This window comes from Larus michahellis, chromosome 15 (genome assembly GCF_964199755.1).
Source record: "Larus michahellis chromosome 15, bLarMic1.1, whole genome shotgun sequence".
NCBI lineage: Eukaryota > Metazoa > Chordata > Aves > Charadriiformes > Laridae > Larus > Larus michahellis.
In genome coordinates this window covers 13366660-13387735 of record NC_133910.1, presented here as the reverse complement: position 1 = coordinate 13387735, position 21076 = coordinate 13366660, and the positions used below count along the sequence as shown (strand labels likewise).

Here is a 21076-nt window from a genome sequence, read left to right as displayed (position 1 = left end):
AGACATAATTTAACTTCAGATAATCAAATATACATTTAAAGCCTTTAAAAGACATTTCATAAATACAACGCACCAACATCAAGAGAACACACTCACAAATGTTCCTTCTGCTTTATAACAACAAAAAATGGCGCTATTTTGGAGCATGGTCTAACATTTGAAAGTACATCAACGCATGCATACCTCATTACTCCGTACTCAATATATTAGTTTAGAATACTGAGAAACAAAAAGTAAGACACAAGAACTCTATCAGCAACTTTTCTTTTAAATTGAATGCAGAGTTTTCATTGAGGTACCAATGTTTGTTTCAATCTTGATAGGATTTCTTGGGCTTTAAAATCATCTCTATCCAATTCACAAACACATTCTTCTTTCCTCTTACAGCCTGAAAGTACCAAGTAAACAAGAAGCGACCAGACTAGCTGCTATTTAAAGTACACAACAGCAACAGAAGTTATTTAATATTTTTTCTTTACAACACCACTAGTAGAAGTAGAGCATCTTCCTCTTTGTATTTTATAGATGGTTTAAAGTCACAGTGTCATTCAGAGATCAGAGTTCAAAGAACAGGGAAATAAAATATTTTTAATACCTTTTGAGGCTTTTCTGTGTTATAATTATACACAATCTGACTGCAAGTAACCATGTCATCACCATAGTCTGACTCTGGTTCAGATTTTGTCCTAAAAAGAAATACAAATCATTATAGACTCCACACAACTAACATAAACTATAAGAAAGCCAGGTGGCCAAGACACAGATTTCACTTGTCAGATACTGACCATGTGACTATTCAAACTTGTTAGTTACAAAACATACCTATGAAAAGACATCAAATTTAAAGTTGTAGAGCTTGTTCTATCCTGCTCATAAGAGGCAGGGAAGTGACTGCCTTGGGAAAAGGAGCTTTCTACTAAGCCATGGATTTGATTACCTAGAAGAAACATCCAGAAGAATTCCATTTTCTTTGAATTTTCTATGCATAAAGGCAGCTCAATCACGGCTACATACTCATAAATTTTGTATGCAACTATTTGAACACCACACTCAAATAGTTTGTTTAACTAAAGAAAAATCTCCTTTAATAGGCCTTCCTTGGCTCTCTGTAACATTCCATACATACGTATCTGTAGCTATCTATAACAGACCGTGTGCGGATAAATATACTGACCATTTAAGACATTGTCACTCAAAGTTGATTAAAAATATATCACAGGAAAACAGTAAACGACTGGCATGGTTATTCAGGTACTATTTTCCACCAACTTTTTAAAATTACACACAGTTTCGGTTTTCAAAAACAGCAAGTGTTCCTAAAGTCTTGGGACCTGGATTCTTATCAAATCCTTAAAAGGCACAGCATGCCACAAGATGGAGACCAGGTTTACCTAACAAAATTCTGTTCTGTAGAAGCTGTTTCTACACTTCCTAGCAGTGCACTAACCAACCGCTTCCACACTGAACAAACGCTTTACCTAATTAACTTTCTGTTCAATACTGACAACACTGTCACTCAGAAGTGACTCAAAAGCTACCTTTTCATCTTAGGATATAAGCATATGAAGACAAGATGTTTCAAAACAGTATCTGATGCCTGCTATGTGTTTTCACTATGTTATCCAAGCTACTAAGGGCCACTTTATTACCTGCCCTGAAAGGACTAAAATTTTTAAATTCCCATACGGTACCATTAAGCAAATCTAAACTTGTAAAATATTTAAGACTTAACATGAGATAAAAGTAAACTCAAATCAGTTGTCATCTAGACCCACAATAAAATCTAAAACATATCATCCACTGAAAATTCTGGAATTGCCATAATTTTACAAAGAATCTCAGACGTGGCAATCTTCGTTAAACTTAGTGCAAGTTGGTTATAGCAGGAAATAAGCACTAAGCAGTTAGCCGCCTTCCTGATTCAGGAAAAAAATCCTGAAAAGTGTAACAAACATCATAGTAGGCAAAAAAGAAGTGAGCATATATTTTTTTGAAAGAACCTCACAATTTTAGGGGACCTACTTCACCTTTTCTTTGTTTGAAGTTGGCAACACCTGATTTTTTTACTTGGCATCTCCCTCCCCCAACACAAATTAATGCAGCACTGACAAGAAAACCAAGACCAAGCTACTATGCTACCTGGTATTAAAATCATAAAACTGTTCTAGTCTCTTAATAGAACTGACCTCTTATAGCTACTGCGTATATTTTTTATTTCATTGTTGTAGCTCACACTGTTGATAATGGTTTGAAAGGCTTGGACAGGATCAATAAGCTGACCCCATACTTTAGATCCGAGCTGATCCAAAATAACCATGAAACAATGCAGCGCTGGCCAGAAGGGGTCAGTAGAATCATCTGAAACATAACAGCAATATTGGGGAGAGTTGAAATGCAAGAGTCCTGTACAGTCTTAGGCTAAGCTGAAGTTGAAAGTAGCTGTTTTTCATTGATTTTTCTTAAATACTAATATAATGATACATATTCCAGTAAGTTACAACTATACTTTTTAACCCAGAAAAAGGACAAAAAAAAAGTCAACCTCACTTATCTGTACAGACACTGCTCCTTATACAGCCCTAAATCAACAGGAACCTGGGTAACTATTACTAACATTTCCCAGCTCTATGAAATGGATTCTTCCACACTGATTTTTGCAGTTGCTCTTCTAAGAAGTGGGTACAATTTACACAGCTATGACAATTTATACATCAAATTTAAGCTAGAAGCAATTGGCTTTCCTTCAAGTGTGTTCTTCCTTCTTCACATCACATCCTCATACCATGCTATGCTTATAAAGATCTGGTCATTTAAGAGGCAGCCCTGGTCTCGAGCTCATGTGCCATTCCTGGGCTATGGCATGGCATGTGGCCTACAAGAATGGCCCAAGGGCTACTAGTTTAAAATCTAAAGTCCCAAACATATGGACAGAAGAGTCGAATTTTAAGCAAGTAGCAGCAATTCAGAAGGGTTTTTTTTATTTTAGGACTCAAAATTCAAGCTTCATGCCACAGTCAAACGCACATTCCCATACGACCTGTACATTAAGTGAAAACAATATGGTAGAAATTATAGATTTTTCCTCTCAAAACCTCTATGCCAGCCCTAAGCAAAGCCTTGCCATTCCTTCTCCACTTACAGTTTGTTTGAATGTAATTTTTCACTATTTGTCAGTATCGCCCAAATATTGTGCATTATTGGTCATCTTCCAGCAGATAAGCAAGCCTCAATTAAAATCACCTCAGCGTTATACTATTAAAGATTTACTCAATTAAACAAGGAAGTTTGATAAAGATGAAAAATAGTCTCTGAACTGTCTTAATCTCAGTATCAAAGTTAGTTACCATCTGCTTCTTTCTCCATGGTGTGAAGTATAGACTGCATGAAATCATTTTGTTTGTCTGGGCCCAGTAACAAGGAGTCCATAGCTTGTTCTTCCAGCACTGTTAGCAACATACAAATTCCTACAAAAATGAAAAAGCAAGCAACCTGACCATATATTTGCAAAAATTTGTTCTGATTTTCACCAAATCAAGGATCGTTTTCCAAATGCCATTACCAGTGTAACGCTTGACCAAAGAGATCGGCAGCAACGTGAAACTAAATAAACACTACTTCACTACTGCAGTTGTGCAGTGCTCAGTTTTGCCATTTGACATGCCCCAAAATAAACAGCACCTGTGAAACATCAGGGCTCTGACTTGAAAGAAGTACTTACAACATGGGAGAGACTACTTGCAGAAATTCATTTCTGATCATAAATACTCACCTAGCCAATAGTTCTTGTAGTTGGAAGTATCATATAAGTGAGATGGCAGAAGGATGAGTTTACCCATTTCAATCATTGAAGAGCTGTAAATATCTGGACTCTCAAAAAGCCCCAACTCAATAACTTTGAACAAGCAAGTCAGTACTTCCTGTAGGTCATAGTAATCATCCCTGTCAACCTTCCCTAAATTCCTTGCCGTTAGGATGGCCCATCGACGAATCTAAGGATTAAAACAGAAACATCGCCTATCAATAAAAATGTCATGGTTTAATCACAGCCAGCAACTAAGCACCACGCGGCCACTCGCTCACTGCCCTGCGGTGGGATCGGGGGTGAGAATCGGGAGAGTAAAAGTGAGAAAATCCGTGGGTTGAGATGAACACATTTTAATACATAAAGCAAAAGCTGCACGTGGAAGCAAAGTAAAAGAAGGAATTCGTTGTCTACTTCCCATCAGCAGGCAGGTGTTCAGCCATCTCCAGGAAAGCAGGGTTCCAGCACACGTAATGGTTAGTTGGGAAGACAAACGCCGTAACTCTAAACATCCCCCATAACTCTAAATGTACCCCCCTTTCTTCTTCTTCCCCCAGCTTTATAAACTGAGCATGACATCATATGGTATGGAATATCCCTTTGGTCAGTTGGGGTGCCCCTCCCAACTTCTCGTGCAGCCCCACAATTGTTGTTGGTAACAACTGCAATTGTAAAGTCTCTCAATCTAGACACTTCCAGTGTTCCAAAATTTCTCATTTTGTTACTTTCTTAAGAAACTGGATTCAAAAAGAAAGCAGCCTCTGCTGTGTACAGTAGCATGAATGATACTAAGATCAGCTGACACTTCTAAATATCATAAAGGATGGAGCTCTCCTGTTTACGCTTTCAAATGAACTTTTGATCTGATTGTTCAATATTAAAATATTCCATACGAATTCAGACACAGGCAAAAAAAAATCTCCAGAATTTTGAGCTATTCTACCACTTAACGCACAAATCCATTAAAACACAATATTGCCTCCTTGTAAAGACAAAATTCAGTAACGATTAAAGGGCATTTCAAAGAAAGCCTACTGCTGAGCATCTCTTCTTGCAAGTAACTACACTATTCTCACTTTTTCAATTTTTAAAGCTAAAATGTGAAAGCTTCTAGAAATGAAGAAAGAGAAGGGAAGGACAAGGGGATTGATACACAAGTTACAAACCCTGGCCCACTTTAGACGAATTCCATTTGTGAGTATAGGGCATAAATTTAAAGTTTGGTTGAACACCTCTAACTTCTCCCCATTAAATGCAAAAAGTGAAGTGATTCTACAAATTTTGCAAAGGAAGAGTAACTATATTCCTACTGAAATCTCGTTTATATATATATACTGTACAGAAAATCAAACACTTAAAATTCTGAACTCCGCTATTTTCATATTCTTTTCATTAAAAATAAGAATCTGTTCTGCTGCTAGTTAAAACTAAGTTTTAGTGGAACAGAAAAGTAACTTACCACTTCATTCGGGTGTACCAAAAAGAGATAAATTCCTGGATATTTCTCAAAGACCTGAAAGGAGCTGTGACTTTGTTCCATTCTACAGAGCACTTCTACACACAGCTCACCTAAACAGACAAACAGTTACAGTAAGGACTAATTTATACACTCACAAAGCAAAATAAAATATTTAGTGTAAAAATAAATACAAATACATATACAAACATACACTGGTACTTCAGTTTCACTACTATTTGTTATTTTCACCTCCTTCAGTAAAACCGGTATCATGCCTTTCCAACTGTATACGTAAGATACATACTGACTTTCTCATGCAGCAGCAGATATGGATATTTCAGTATTTCTAGAAGAGGCACTCGCAGGTTATTCTCAAAATCCGGGCCCACATAACCCGACAGCTGTGTCTCTCCATTCTCATCCACTATAAACAACTCATCATCTTCTCCAGCTTCTTCACTCATGGATTTCTCAATGTGGGCAACAAGACGGGAAGTTTCCAACTCCCACAAGACCTATTCAGAAGGGAAAAAATAATCAAACAATGTGCATTTGTGAAGTAAGCAACGAAGGACATTTATTATCACATTCAGAAGCCTTGACTACACTTTCAAAACTTACAGCTTCATTTTGAAAAGTTTCTTTCCAAGCACAATGTGAAACAATAAAGTTTTGACATGGCATTCAGATTGTGCAAATCACAAAACTCCCGCTTCAGAATTAAGATTATAAAATCATTTTTAAGAGAGTGGCATTGAAACCAGAAGCGTTTTTATAATTCTATTAAATACTCGTACACCGTTCTAATAATTATTTCAGGCCATAGGTTAGTCACAAAACTTTGTTCCACTGGCCAACATAAAGAAGTGCACAATACAGAAAACTATCATATTGGAGATGGGAAAAGCATTTTTATAATCTTGCCTTATCGCAGATTTTGCAATGTATCAAGTGGAAGGGAGTGAATGTAAACAATGCAAACAGACCAACTGACTTGCTGAATACTCGTAGGGGATTCAGCTCACTTAACATCACTCATCTAAATTAACTGCTCCAAACCTCCATTAGAAACCACAGTTATTTCCTACAGCTAACAGTCATCAGTCCAATCGCTCCATTATACTCAGATGGGATTGCCATTCAGATAATCTAGCTGACTAATTTAAAAAGCAACCTTTTAGACATCTGCATTATGACCAATTAGCTACAAATATTCATTTCACATACATATACACATAAGGGGAAATAAGCTTTCCAAAACACAAAAATGGATACTAATGAGGGAGAATTATAAAAGGCTTATAATAAAGCGGTTTGTAACTTTTTTGATTGTTTGTAATCACAAAAATCTCACAGGCGTACAAGACCAGATCTTTGAAATTCAAGCATAGTAGAAAACTACCAATGAAAAATGAAAGCACACAAAGAGGAACAAACCCAAAGCTGAACAGAAGCCAGAGGAAGTGAACAAATACATAAAGAAACAGAGCTGTTAGTTTATGTGGCAGGTGTTCTTTTTTCCAGATGTCAGACCATCGCAGCATGAATAAAATTCAAGTTGTAATATCTAGTCAGCAACTTCCCACTACTGTTTTAATTCTCACTAATTTGAATATATGCAAAACAAGAGGGTCCTCTTGTTTTACGATCGGCTCAACTCAATATAAAAAAAGCAGACAGTTAAAAAACAACATACACTATCCCCCAAAGCCAAGAGAATACAACCCCTGCACAAAACTCCCCCCTACACTGAGGCTGGACGACAAAAGCTTCTTCTGAAGTTTTCCTTCAGTTCCAAGTCTTCCCGCTCAGTCGCCGGGGCCAAATCTTAATTACCTCATGCAACCATGGCAATTTTTCCCTTGCTTTGTGGTATTCAACCACACACTCCAGGCAGTAACAGAGATCATCGTTGGATGCTTCAAGATCTTCCTGGGACAACTGTTTAGAAGCATAGCTCTTCAGGAACTCAGTGGTGTCAGAACCACTAGGTGTACACCATCGACATGTGCTCATTCTTTGGATGGAAAGAAGAAGGAATTAACGTAAGTCCAAAGACTGAAAGCAGCAAAATACTTCCTTTCAGCCACAATAGTACTTAATTTTCAAGTGTGATGAGTTTCAGGATTTATGTAACTCATCGGCAGCATAAAAGCATGTGTTCTTGGATGTTCTTATATCATATAGGCGTATGCAATTAAATAAAGAAATACAAATTAAAGCATTAAAAAAAGTTACAGAAAAACATTTGCTGAATGACAAACATTAAAAGTAAAGCACCAAAAAGAAGTCAACTTACATAATTTGCAAACTACAAAACAACGTGTGAAAATTCACTTTACATACAAAAAACCCCCTCATCCACGCTTAACGCACGCTTTCCAGAACTACAGTGCTAATGTTCATTATGTTTTACTGGTATCTGTGGAATCTAGGTCTAGGGAGTACAAAATTTAATTAGCTTTTTTTTCTTAATCCCATGCTAAAATTTATAGGCCAACAAATCCCTGTTGTCAAATGCAAAGGATATTTATGCAGAACTTTCCTGTCTTCATTATTATAGTTAGAAAGCACCATAAAATTCTCACCACAGACTGCTTCCTCTAAAAACAAAAGTTCTTCACTAAGCAGCAATACAGTCACCTCAGATCCTGCTAGTCGGAAAAACTCAACAGAATACCGGAAAAGCATGAACACTTGAACTAACTATGGGATGTTACACTGAACTATAGGAATAACGGTAATTGCTTCTGTTATTTAGCATAACAAAAAATGCAAAAGGAAAACCTAGATAAAGCAAAATCATAAATTTCCTTGTATGTATGTACGGGGGAAAAAAAGCAACTGTGGTGTTTACCTTTGGAAGAGGAAGCTCTTTGCCGTGCAGGTGTGGCAAGTCACATGGTGGGAAAGAGAAGAGAGCTGCCCTGTGGGGGGGGAAGGGGGTCCCGACCTTCAGCCATACACGCCCCGAGTGCAGCACAGCAACGCGGCTCCTTCAACAATCCATCCCCTGGGACACGAGTCTCGACGGTACTTCAAAGACCTACAGCAGAACAGAAATCATCAGAAAGCGGCTCAGTTCACACGCTATCGATTAAGAATCGCTTTATGACTTAGATTAACACAGGTTATATTGAACACGCATTTACTGAAAGGATAAGTATGACTTGCACCTGAAACCATTCTGGCACTCAAATGGGGGCAGTACAACATCTATCGCACCTTTTTGCAACAAAAGGTGTAAAAAAAGTCCACCTACGCGCATTAAGAAGGAAACTACTTGAACAACCGCACACAGCCACGCAAACCTCAGCTGCGAGAAGTCCCCTTTACCTGTAACGCTTTGCTTCCGACACGCTTTAATAACGGCTGCCCGCCGGGGAGTGCCGACATCCGCCCACACGAACACCCGAGCGCCGGCAGTTTCTGTTTCCCGGCTCTACCCACCCCCGCCGCCCCGGGGACTCCCGGGCACTCACCAACAGCTCCCCCGCGAGCGCCCCGGCCGCGCAGTCCCACCGCCCCGTGGCCCGCCCGAGCCGCCGAACGCGCCGCTCCCTTCCCGCCGAGCAGGCCCGGCCCAGTGGGGCAGCACCTCCCCTCAGGCGGCGTGAGGGGACCGAGACAAAAAGGGAGCCGGAGGGGAACCCGGCCTCCTCGGCGGGGGAGGCGGCGTGGAGCGCGGCCGTGGGAGGGGAGCGCGGCCCCATTGCGGCCCCGTCCCGTCCCTCCTCGCTCACCTCAGCCCGCTACCGTCGCTACCGTCGCTACCGTCGCTACCGTCGCTACCGTCGCTACCGTCGCTACCGTCGCTACCGTCGCTACCGTCGCTACCGTCGCTACCGTCGCTACCGTCGCTACCGTCGCTACCGTCGCTACCGTCGCTACCACTCCCCAGCCGCCCGCTCCGCCGCGCTTCCGGCCCACTGGCGGAAGTGGGCTCCGGCCTTCACCCCGCAGCCGGCACCGCCCCCTCGCGCCAGCAAGCCCCGCCCCTCGAGGAGAGCGGCGGGGCCTTAAAGGGCCAGTAACGAAGGGGAAGGGCGGGGGGGGAAACTGAGGCACACAGGGATGGAGGGGTCGGAGCTCCACGGAGGGCACTGCCTCACGGAGAGAATTACTTCAATACTAAAGGTGACAGGGCCAACGCCACACCCCAGGCTGGGGGGCTCTGGGGACCCCAACCGATTACAGTTTTTCAGCTCCTCAATTAAGACAAGGTGGGTGGAAAAGGCAAGTTCCTGTTTGATCTTCAGCAGCTGCCCACCAGAACACACCTCAGCTTTAAAGTGCTCCTCTACTGCAAACACAACTCTTGTAACCCGGATGTCTCCAACTTTTGATAATGACACACAGCCGAGAATTTTTTTTCTATGCCATTCAGGCCATTAACACACCAGGAAAAATGTTTGCAGCAACGTGTCTGCTTGAATCACCAGAGTTTTTAGAGGACTCGCAGTGCTTTTTAGACTCGAAGGATGTGTCATGCTCTTCTTTATAATGCAGCCTGATACACAAAGTTTTGTCAGTAGTATTTCCCTCCTCATTCGGTAGAGGCTGGCTGTTGTTTTTTTTTAAATCCCTGCATGGAGTTTGCTCTGTTTTCAACAATATTCAGATACCCACATGAAACAGGTGCCTCCCCCGCCTCTGCTCCCAGGAGCCTTAATGAGATGATGGCCAAGGGGAGAACTGCTTCCTTACACCCTCTTAAGTGCCATTATCCAGCAAGCGGGAAATGACCAAGTAGCATCTCCTCCCCCAAACCATCATTTGTCCGTGTGCAATGGGGTCACAAATACCCCATTACCAAAGGGGATGCCATAAAGGAATTGTTCCCCTACTCCCTTTTCCAGGGCTGGGGGTAAGACGGACAGCGTCTCCCTTTTTTCCTGGGCAGCAGAGGTCAGGTTTAGATCCTGCCCTGGCTTACTCACTCCTCAAAAGCAATTTCTCTGCAAAATAATGTATCAACAAAAGTCCTCCTTTAGAAGTTTCCCTTTAAAGCAAAGGATAAAATAAATCTTGCTCTGGAGGCAGAAGTTTTTTTCTGTGAGATCTACTCTACAGACTCTACAACCATACCATCATCTGTGCTCCAGCCTGCAGAAAATTCAGATCATCTCCATCTTCCAGGAAAAAAACTTCAAAAATTCAAGTTCCTCAGCTTTTAGCCTTCAAACTCGTCAAGCAACAGAAGCAAATCAAAGGCCTAAGCGCCAGGGAGCTGGGATTTGTTTCCCCCACCCTGTTCCATCTCTTGGCTGGAAAACTTACCCTTCTACCAGTGGCTGATCCCATGGCGGGTCGTGCCTGTCCCACAGAAGTCACATTGTTATCTACCATCAGAGGAACTGAAGCCAGACTGTGGTTAAATATGGAAACTTCACACTTAACATCCTTTGCTCCAAGTCACAGTCTAGAAGAACATCCAACCAAGCCTTTATTTGAAGCCATTGAAAGTTCTGCGTTTCCAATGATAATTATCAGAGAAGGCAATTATCACTTATCAAAGCGACCATCACAAAGCAGTATGTCAGAGAAAGTAATGCGAGAAGACTTGGTCTAACCATCCATACAAATACTTTAACACATACGCAGAGTAAAATTTATTTTTTTTAACACATTCATTCGGTCAATTTACAAATAATCACTCTAGGAGATAGTCAAAAATATACAATGACATGCGTACAACCTCCCTCTTATCCCTCAACTGTCTTATAAAAAGGTAGAAATTGTCCTTGGCACAATAAAAATATATATATGTATGTATATATATACACACACTGTCCATTTTGTCTTTGTATTCCAAATATTAACATTCCAGATTTTAAAAACATTTTAAATGCACTGTTCTGATTAGAATGAGATAACATTACAATTTATGAACAGTAATGGACAAAAAGCCCTTTTCTCTGGAAGGGCTGACAAAAGTACAAGTCTACATCAGAAATAAAAATCGGTTGCTTTTAAGAACAAGATATCTGCTAAAAAACCCAAACTCAATGTTGTGCTGTTTCCATCAACACAGATGTCTTAAGATTTATTTATTATAGATATTTAAAGGCAAATTGAAAGCTGTCCTTGTTTGAGCCTTTTCCCAACTCCAAGAATTTATTTTTTAAAATGGTTTAAAATTCACTGAAGTTCTGAAAACCAGGTTCATGCACAGCGGGTAAACAGCAGCTTCCAACTCAACAGAAAAAAAAAAAGTGGAAAAAATACCATTTTCGAGACATTCAGAAAGCAGCTTGGATGCTTAAAAAGACTTTTAAAACCAAAGGTAATAAAAGGTGACACAAAAACTGCATGAAACAGGGAAATCAGACACCCATATCTTAAGTTTTTCCATTATTGGCTAACCTGTGTACCTGCGGTTGTTGATCTATGCCCACTTTCAGATCCATTTTATCATTAAATACAGACTAGGAATTGTTTTTAAGGCAGTCAATTAATCGCTCTCTTCGCTGGAGTCAAAAATGTCACCGAGTCGGAAAGCCTTCTTCTGTTGACTGGCTGTTGAATTGCCAGAACGAAGGCGTTTCCCCTTCCTTTTTTCTAACTGTTCTTCAAGTTCTGGAAGTTTCTCTTCAAAAAGATAATCAATAATTTCTTTGGGGAAAAAAAAATAAGAAAAAAGTAGTCTTAATTAGATCTGTAGGGGAACTGGATGCCATGGGGAAACAGGATCTCACAGAAAGCAATTCTTTTGTCAGTGTTAAATGCAAAAAAAAATCTCACTATGCCACAGCAATCACAGTGGCTGCAGGGTAGGTCAGACACATACATACAGGCAAAGATACACTGACAAAGCACAGTCATAAAACTTTTAAAGCCAAGGTATTAAAGAGGTTGATAAGCACTGCATGAAGGTATCATTGAAAGTAAACTTATTTTAAAAAAATAAATCATTTAGTAACATAAGTATAAAGCCTGAGATTTTAGCCAATTTACTTAGGGGACAGCTGACTAAGAAAGCATTAAACTAGAATATAAATCCTCTTAGATTCAAGCAAAGACCTTAAGGAGTATACACAAACAGCTGGGATACTGACCAGAAAAAGTCTTTTTTTGCCACAAAGGAACACAGGAGACTTTTAGCTTATAAAATTTTGCTTGAACGTAGGCTTTAGGGACATCTCTGAAAAGGTAAGAGTTTGAAGAATTAGTGGTGCATGGAACTATTAAAAAGCGTAGTTGTTATTGAGTTATCCATTCATGGGAGTGATGCCGGTCAAACAATATCTTAGCTTTAGGTAGAAAGGATGGATTTCAAATCCTCATCAAACCAGTTTTTCAAGACAGCAGTTGCCCTTGCAGGTAAGAATGCAAACCATCTCATCATACATCCGCGTTGTATGTCCAGTGAAAAGAAATAGTAAATGAAACTGAAAGCATGTGGGAAAAGAAAGAAAGCAGCACAGCAGAGAAAGTACAGCACTCCCAGTATCGGTAATTTCATATTCAACGCTTGCTTTGTGTTCCAATAATTAACCCTTTTGCTATGTGCTGATTAACAGCTGGAAAAGTCTTTTATCAAAGACTTTAGCACAGACGAAATAACACAGTTCTAGTACACGGAATATGCTGGGAGCAAAATGAGGGTTGCCTGAAGTGGTTAGAAGTAAGTTTCAGAGACTACAGGCATGGCTTGTTGCTCAGTGCTATGCAAGGATATACAACTCTATGTTACCAAACCAAATTACGTTTTCTATAGTTGCAGAGATCTAACAATTTTGATTCTTTTGTGGAATTTTTAAGACCATCTGCTTCAACTATCCTTTGTATCCATAAAAAGAGAGGAAAAAAGCTTACCCGATAGCATTACTGAGTTTTTCCCAGTCTATTTCATTATCATCCTCCACCTTCATTTCATACAACCTGTGAATATAATACAGAAGCAGTTTGTAGGCAGAATTCAAGAAATAATTCAATAATACTCACAGTTCCCCCAGTCAGAAGTCATGGGACATTTCGTCTAAAGAAAAAGTGATTGTGAAACCTGTATGAAACTGCAGGCATGCCGTTCTCACCCGGCAAGTTTTGAGAGTTCAGTAAGAGATACAAAAATATTCCAGTAACTCTGAACTATACCTTTTAATAAGATTGATCTTGGCCTGTAATCCTTTGGTCCCCCTATATAGCTGCTGCCCTTTGGTCATCTTGTTTGTCAAAACTGTAGTCCTTTGAAAGCACACAAAAAAAGGACTGTATCATTTCAAGAAATTCCAAGCATCAAAAGGAAATGTCTTCAAGCTGTTACTGCCACAGAGAAGCAGAAATCAGGCTTCGCTACCACAGCAAGAAGAAAACTTACCACAGATAGCAAAAAGTTATTTATTTATCTCGGACACATTTGCAACATCTCTTCCCTAGTCTACAACTTATTTATTACCTATCTTACCAAACAATCCTCATGGTAACAAATGCTTTGGCAGAATGAAGTTAAATACTCCCAAGAGCACGTTTTACTATCTCAATTTAGTATCTCTCAATATAGTAAAGGTAAAACCTTACCATTTCTGTTTACATTGTCTCCAAAAACGAGTTCCCACTTTAGCTGCAATCTCAGTCCATGGTAGTTTATGGCACAGTGCCTCACGGTCAATCGAGATCTCTCTATGGGACTTTTCCGATGATGAAAGAGAATTTCCATCTTCCTTTTCGATTCTTTTCCTTATCACCTCCTCCACTGCATGCATTAACTTCTGGGTCTCTTCCTTTGACCAAGGACCATAATTAACAGCTAAAATTTAAAAATAAGGTTAAGGCATGATCTATCATAAACAATTAGGGAAAAAAAGGCAAAAGAGCACATGCTTCACTTTGCATTACTCTTATTTACAGGACCAGCTTCTTAATACACTTCCGAGAAACTCTTCTGCGTACCGGATCTGAGAGAGGTGTTCAGCCTAATCACTAGAGAACAGCATCGATCCCTAGTTTCAATCTTTTAAAATCTGGTCGCCAAATTCCTCCTGCCTTCCCCCTGAAAACATCTATTTAGGTGCCAGTTCCATTTAATAAAGCGTTGCATTTGTTCCACTTCTTCTCCCTTTTCTGTCAGAGACTGTTCTTATCCCTTTCGTATGAAAATGCAATCAGTGGTTTGGAAAAAAGAACCACCACCACAAATTAATTTAAAAAAACAATCCACTCTAGGGATTTTTTTCCCTAAAGTTTAAGGCACGTACAACATACAGTTAAAATAACTTCTCAAATTGCAATACACAGAATAAATGTTTTTCCTTAAAATTACATACCCGACTTGATTTCAGAGTATTTCATAGCAACTGAGAGATTAGAACGGGACATCAACTCAGAGATCTTCTTCCAATTATTCCCATGCAGAGCATGATACTTCTTTAATTTTTCTTTTTCTTCTGTACTATACCTAGTTGAGGAAATGGGCACAGCTTCAGCTGTAAATCCAAACCACGCCAATATTTTAAGAGAGCTGTAATCTTTACAGGTGTTTCGATGTTACTCATCACTACCGATTTAGGACAGAGGAATTGATAAGGACTAGTCAGAAAAACAAACTGTCAATTAAGTCACAGCAACTGGTACAAATAGGGGAGATTATCTTCATTTACATCCATTTTTAATGTACAAATAAACATCAGAGACTGAGGTTAGCACTCAAAAGCTCTTTCAAATGACTCACCTCCCTTTATAATTATGTGAGTCAAACATCTTCCTTGCTCGATAATATATCAGCCTCCAGGGTCGTGGTATGCCCTCAGCTAGAAGGCAAATGATTAATTTTTAAGAAACATTTCTCACACTGGTGAGGCTGCTTCAAAAAAGCCAGAACAAAACCAAAAACGAACAACATACATTTTCATGACCACGCGTCAACGACAGATTCTCTCCATTCAAGAGAACGTACTTTACAACACTTTGGTAACTGCACAGGAAATAGTCAGAACAGAATCTCCTGAGAAGTTTCGAAGATGTAATCGTTATGAGAGTGATAGGATTGTGAATGCGGACAGCTAGTAAATAACTGCGTACCAGCACGCATATGTGTGGGTGAGTATGGAAAAACTGACCTTTTAAACTCTCAAGCACAAAACTGTTACTCATTAGCTACAAATTGCATGGCCTGGCTGTAAATTTTGATAACATCTGGATGAAATGTACATAACACACTGAATGTGCCCATTAACCGAGAGACACGAGACAGCCACAAATCAACAGGCTGATGAGATATTGTGCTTCTGCATGTAGACTATTTCAATGAGGAAAAGCAGGGGCCAGGGGTATCCAGCAAAACTAAAGTGAAAATCTTGGCGGAAGGAAAGATCCTGGAAGTGGGGGAAGATCCACAAAGACCAATTCCTGGGAACACAAAAGTTTTGGTCAGCAATGCCCAGGACAGGGGACTCCAAGCAACTTGTGTAACACTGACAAGACTTTCTGCCCAATCTTCCCAGACGGGAAGTCAACACCAGGCAAACGTGACGATGCAGGGGGAATGATTGTGTGTGTGAAATCATCAAGGAGGAACAAATCTGTAGTCTCAATGATCCTTAATTAAACACTAGTATCCAAATCCATTGCAAATCCAAATCCATCTCTCTTACCTATGCTAATGACACAGAACAAACACGGAACGGAAAGCCACTGAGAAAGTGCACTGAGTAGATTAACCAGAGATGTTCCAAAATGAGCATGTTTGCCACACGAAGTGCGTGCGTTTTCTAGCCAAGAGAAGTCTAACAAAACGAGGAAAGAGGAAGAGAAGAGATGCTCCTCCTGCAAACAGAATCTCAGTCGTAAGAATTTTATTGGTTTTCCTCACATCTTGGAAAACTAACTACTTTGGCTAATGACCTAATTTCTTTCAGCTTCTGCCATCACTCACTCAGTCCCAAACCTGCCACCTATTTATGTGCTCTAAGAACGATTGACAATTTCAGACAGGACTTAATCACAGCTCCCATTAATAAATCACTATGCTTAACTAAAGCCTAGCAAATAATGCACCTCAAACCATAAAGCCTAAATGCAAGTTTAAAAGTCTCTAAGTGCTGCTAATCATGACGACGTTTTAACCTCTTCATAACTGAGAAAAGATATTAAGACCAGTATACCGTACAGATTATCAACTACGTCATCTCAGCAGCATGCTCCTTTTTTTGCCAAATTTGGCAACATTAGTGCTTTTCAATAAAAAAAAAATATGTTAGAAAATATCCTGATATCACCAGGTCATGGAATATAACATTCAGCTATTTGAGAAGGAACTTAAATACTTACAAAGTTTTTCACAAAAAAGATGGTCTGCTTTAAGGCGATTGATAGTGTCTTTATCTTCTGGATACCTTGAGGTAAACAGGAGTTTTTCAGCACTGTCTATTCCAGTAATCAGTAAGAACTCTTCAATATTTTTCCGGATTTGATTATTTTCCTTCTGGGAAAATCTGCCAAACTTGACAGCAATACCTAAAATATAGAGAAAGTTTTATTTAAAAAAAAAAAAAAAAACAAAAAACAAAACACAAAAAACACAAAACCAAAACAACCCAACAAACCTCAAGTACCATCTCTTGTGCATTACACTTCAGGTTTTAGCAAACATAATATCCTAGTTTGATGTAAAACAGAACCAATTTTCTTTTCAGTAATTTTACTTTTCAGCTAAGCCTCTTCTAACTAACTGAACTCTCTGAAATTAACAGCACGTTTTTCAGACAGTGCAGGCTTCTAGGAGTGATTATTTATAGTTAATACAAAGGAATGGTATGCAGAGGCTCTTACGCTTACTGCTGTAACGACCAAGGTCAGGTAACTTTTTTTATATGCCCTGCTGGAGGGTTGGAAGCGGAAGAGCACAGAGGGAATACACCTGCGGGGAGGAGCAAACAGGACCCCAAACTGACCAACAGCGTATTCCATGCCATCGGCATCATGCTCAGTATAAAAGCTGAGGGATCAAAGGGGTCAGCTCTCTTTATTCAATGGCCAGCATCCAAGGAGGACTCTCTGTGTTCATCTGCCTTCGACTGCGATCCGAGCATTCCTGAATCCAGTTCCTAAGTTCAGCTCCCATCTGCTGCCGAGTCCAGTCTGGGACTCTCCCAGGGCGTGCTGATGTGATCATTGTCCTGGGAGCTCAACGTGGTTTTGCAGGTATTGCATATATTTCATTATTTTCTTACCAATATTATTATCTTCTCTTTTTATAATTTTATTATTAATATTTCATTAGTTTAGTTTCTTTTCAACTCATAAGTTCTCTCTTCCTCCCATTCTTCTCTCACTTGGGAGGGAAAGTAGAGAGCATGCGTTGTTTTAGAAGCCAGCCCAGCCCAAACCATAGCACGTGTAATGAAAGATCAACAAATTCTAAAGGTGAAAAAAGAGAACTAAAAAGAGACAAAACAAGAGCTCGGAGCAGGGAATTTACACATACACTTTGTACTGCAATTTGACAATGAGTAAGCAGATATTATGAAGCAGAGGAACAGAAAATGTGTCCGTTGGAATGAAGTGAAACAGACTCCATGCATGTGACAGACAAGATACAAACCCAAACTACTTTCTCTGTCAAAATATTAGCACAACTGCACAGTCCTTCCTCACTGCAACAGTATTTTGAGAGCTCACCTTGCTTTTTAAACTGTTTAAACCTCGCTAGGTCTCTTCCAGCCATCTTCCTGATTGAATTGTCCGATATATTCCTCACATGAGGAATAAACTCTTCTAATTCTTGTTTTGCAGTATCCAAATCTGAGACCGAACACACGGTAGAGTTCAGGAACTCTTCATCATGCAGACTAAGCTCATCAAGGGCTGCCATTTCAGTAAAGGAACTATTCTGGTCCCTCTTTCTATTTGATGCTGAGGGCTCTGGTGTCCTGATATTAAAAAAATAATTAAAAAAAAAAAAGTAAAATTTAAGAATTAAAAAAAAAAGAGTAAAATTTAAGAATTAAAAAAAAGAGAAAAATACACCACTAGAGTTCTGAAACAGATTTTGTTACTATCTCTACCATTAAAAGAATGAACATGTTCATTAATTAAAGAACAAGAAATACTTCACACATCTACCCTGCTGTACTTCCAACCTTTTAGCACAGACATAATTTATTATCAAATGTCTATACTTACAATATTCAAAGAGCTTGCTGAAGTTTTGAAAATCTACACCTTTCCCACTCACACACGGACACAGAGAAGAAATTGCATGTCTTGCCACCATTGGCAACACAGAACTTTTCCATCTGTCTCTTACTAGTGCTCTTATTGTGGGTTCTAGACACTGCAAAAGCACCAACAGCTACTTACCTGAGCATTTGTTTGCACAGACACTGAATTCTTTAGCTGACCTAAGTATTTGTTTGGCAAAAATGCCTATGTTCAATATAAACACCAAATTTAACAAATGGAATCACTTTCTTCTCCTTTTTTTTTTTTTCCATAAAAATAAATTACTTGCACATAAATTACGTCTATACCTACAGTTTTTAAATAGAAGAAAATAATCTACATTTAAGGCAATGGTATTGCATTCTTACAGATTTTATTGTATTGATAACTAAGCTCTTAAAGTAGGCCTCCATAACACCTCAATATACTGTAAACATTTTTGAAGTTGTTTTTTAAAATACATACAATACAGACTGAAGAAAAATCTGAGACCTAGATAACATGATAAAAACATATCTAGGGGTGGGAAAAGAAAACAAACAAACCAAACCAAACCCTAAACTTACATTACATCAGATTCTGAAGAGCTGTCTTCCATGACATAAGCACTGCTTTTTATTTTCTTTCTAGCCTGCACTGGAGTTTTTTGCGGAGATTGATCATCTGCTTTAGTCAGCTTTGAAAAATTAGCAGGTACGTCCACAGAATCTTCACTCAGGGCAGAAGTAGCACAGTCACCGTCTTCATACCATCGCTGGGGCGTTGCCACACCACCCTCTGCAGGTAACGGCGAGACTGTGTCTTCCCCGTGCCTGTTTTGCTCTGGATGTGACAACAGTGACTCGTCAACAGTTACATCTGTGTCCTCCTGCATATCTTGGGTACTACTGCCTCTTTTCTTCTTCTTCTTCTTTTTTGATCTTTTATTGTCGTTTTTATCATCTGTTTCTGAGGTGGACAGCTCACGTACCTCATCCTCTTCAGGCTGTTTTTCTTTTCTTTTCTTCTTAGCAGGTTGTTTTAAGTAAACGTAATCAGCATCGATCTCCTGACAATTATCAGTGCTATGGTGATTTACTGTGATACAAGTTATATCACTTTGATCATCTGTACTATCATACTTCCGCTTCTTTTTTTTCTTTTTCTTTGGGGAACCTTCCACTTCAGTTTCAATACTAATTTCATGTTCCAGTCCTACACAAGAATTATCTAACAAAGACTGTTGCTTCTCCCCCTTGTCTTTTTTTTTCTTCTTTTTACAGCCTTCAACACTCTGTGCTGCTCGATCTTCAAACATCAGTGGAGAAGCACGGCTAGGCTCTGCATTTTGTATACTTTTTCCTTCATCATTTTCATGTTTCTTATTGTATTCTTTGCGTTTTTTCTTTTTCCTCTTCTTGAGAAAATCCTGAACTTGAAAATCATCTGCACTTGCTTTTTCTGTCATATTTTTTCTTACCTTAAATAAAAGAGATGAGTTTTACTCAAGTGCTATAATCTACGTACCGTTACGCAGTAAAAAAACAAAAACAGCCCAAGACATTAAAATACTATGGGACTACTCAATATTTATTATCTTAGAAACAGATGATAAAGATACTACTTACTTTTCAATCCAGCTAATTTTGCAAAGTGACTATGAAAAAGCGGCACCTTCTTAATCAAACAGATGTGCATCACAGCTGTATTGCCTTAAAATTGCCTCCCTATAACAACAAAGATACACTTTAATAACTATTAGTTTTAAGTCGATTTTTAATAACTAAGCAATGACAGACTGCTATATACAACTCTGCTTTCAGCACTGAAACAGCCACAAGCTAAAAATAATAAAGAAACACTAAACCAATCAGCACCAAAACCAAGTTCTCTAATTAGAAGCTTCTGACTGACTTTGCCTATGTTCAAAGAGGCCCAAGCTTAGCCGAGACCTGCACGAAGTATTTTTTAATACATTTTCTATGGTCAGCACACAAAAAACACTTACAAAACAAGATTCCATCATGTCTGAAATAAAAGACCTTGAATTTCACATCCCCAAAACACTTTCCAGTGCTGACAGGTACCAGATGTTACTTCCTCACTGCCGCTGGGAAGCGGCTGCCCTGAAACCCCTGGAGACACCAGACCCCACAAACCACCACACAGGTCTGGGCACCAAAGCCCACGCCGCCCTGGGGACGGGCGCCAAACCCGCACGGGTGTGGGGACGGGCGCCAAAGCCCGCACCACCACACAGCTCGCCCCTGCACCACGCTAAGAGAGCCAGGCCGCTGGCCACCAGGCGAGGCCCCGGCCAGGCCCAAGGGCGGGCGGTGGGACAGGCCCCGCAGCAGCCCCTGCCCGGAGGCACGTCCCACCCCCGGGCCGGCCCGCCGTTACCCCCCGCCTCCCTCCGGGACCACTGCGGGCGGCGCCCAGAGCACCCACAGGCCTTTCGGTGCCGGGAAAACCGCAGTGTCGTCAGGGACTCTGACGCCCTCCCCGCCAGCCTCTCCCCTACCCTGGCCGGGCCACCGCCTCCCACCGCCCCCGGGGGGGATAACCGTCCGGCCGGTGCCGCCCGCCGTACCTCCGGGCCGCGCACGCTCTCACAGCGTCCGTCCGCAACACCGGCCCCCCACACACACGCTGCTACCGGAACCTCCGTTCCG

At 40.2% G+C, this 21076-nt stretch overlaps 2 protein-coding genes across 12 annotated transcripts in view; both read right to left on the bottom strand.

Annotated features, from left to right (window-relative positions):
• The window catches only part of SETX (senataxin), a 31044-nt gene extending 21855 nt beyond the window's left edge, over positions 1–9189 (bottom strand). For 4 of the 9 annotated variants that reach the window (XR_012590115.1, XR_012590116.1, XM_074609356.1 and 1 more), the window contains exons 1-9: positions 9005–9189; positions 8119–8307; positions 7098–7278; positions 5566–5776; positions 5262–5371; positions 3770–3989; positions 3345–3464; positions 2187–2358; positions 596–686 (exon numbers count right to left, since the gene is read on the bottom strand). Coding sequence is in view for 5 of the 9 variants with exons in the window: in XM_074609356.1 (XP_074465457.1) it covers positions 596–686; positions 2187–2358; positions 3345–3464; positions 3770–3989; positions 5262–5371; positions 5566–5776; positions 7098–7277 (1104 nt within the window). In the remaining 4 variants the exon portion in view is untranslated. Of the gene's footprint in view, positions 1–183; positions 241–595; positions 687–822; positions 932–2186; positions 2359–3344; positions 3465–3769; positions 3990–5261; positions 5372–5565; positions 5777–7097; positions 7279–8118; positions 8308–9004 lie in introns of those variants that run through there. The other 5 variants (XM_074609360.1, XM_074609358.1, XM_074609359.1 and 2 more) reach the window with 5 other exon arrangements.
• Positions 9190–10849: 1660 nt separating this feature from the next.
• TTF1 (transcription termination factor 1) lies at positions 10850–21069 on the bottom strand. 3 transcript variants are annotated; one of them, XM_074609352.1, is made up of 12 exons: positions 20995–21069; positions 20030–20128; positions 18989–19881; positions 17880–18130; positions 16530–16715; positions 14932–15010; positions 14528–14658; positions 13782–14010; positions 13359–13448; positions 13080–13145; positions 12320–12405; positions 10850–11876 (listed from the first exon to the last, which is right to left on the bottom strand). In XM_074609352.1, exons 3-12 carry the CDS (start codon positions 19867–19869, stop codon positions 11716–11718), a joined length of 2160 nt encoding a protein of 719 aa, XP_074465453.1. In that variant the 5' UTR covers positions 19870–19881; positions 20030–20128; positions 20995–21069; the 3' UTR covers positions 10850–11715. The 3 variants fall into 3 exon arrangements, with proteins under 3 accessions (XP_074465453.1, XP_074465454.1, XP_074465455.1); XM_074609353.1 differs by having other exon boundaries at positions 20926–21020; XM_074609354.1 differs by lacking the exon at positions 13359–13448.
• Between the last annotated feature and the right edge of the window lie 7 nt (positions 21070–21076).

What these genes read in the sequence shown, in the direction of transcription:
- TTF1 (XM_074609352.1), bottom strand. Translation starts at nt 19,869, where the DNA reads ATGACAGAAAAAGCAAGTGCAGATGATTTTCAAGTTCAGGATTTTCTC. An exon ending in TCTTCAGAATCTGATGTAAT is followed by an intron (nt 18,131 to 18,988) that starts GTAAGTTTAGGG and finishes TTTTAATATCAG; the next exon opens with GACACCAGAGCCCTCAGCAT. An exon ending in AAGATCAATCTTATTAAAAG is followed by an intron (nt 13,146 to 13,358) that starts GTATAGTTCAGA and finishes TTATATTCACAG; the next exon opens with GTTGTATGAAATGAAGGTGG.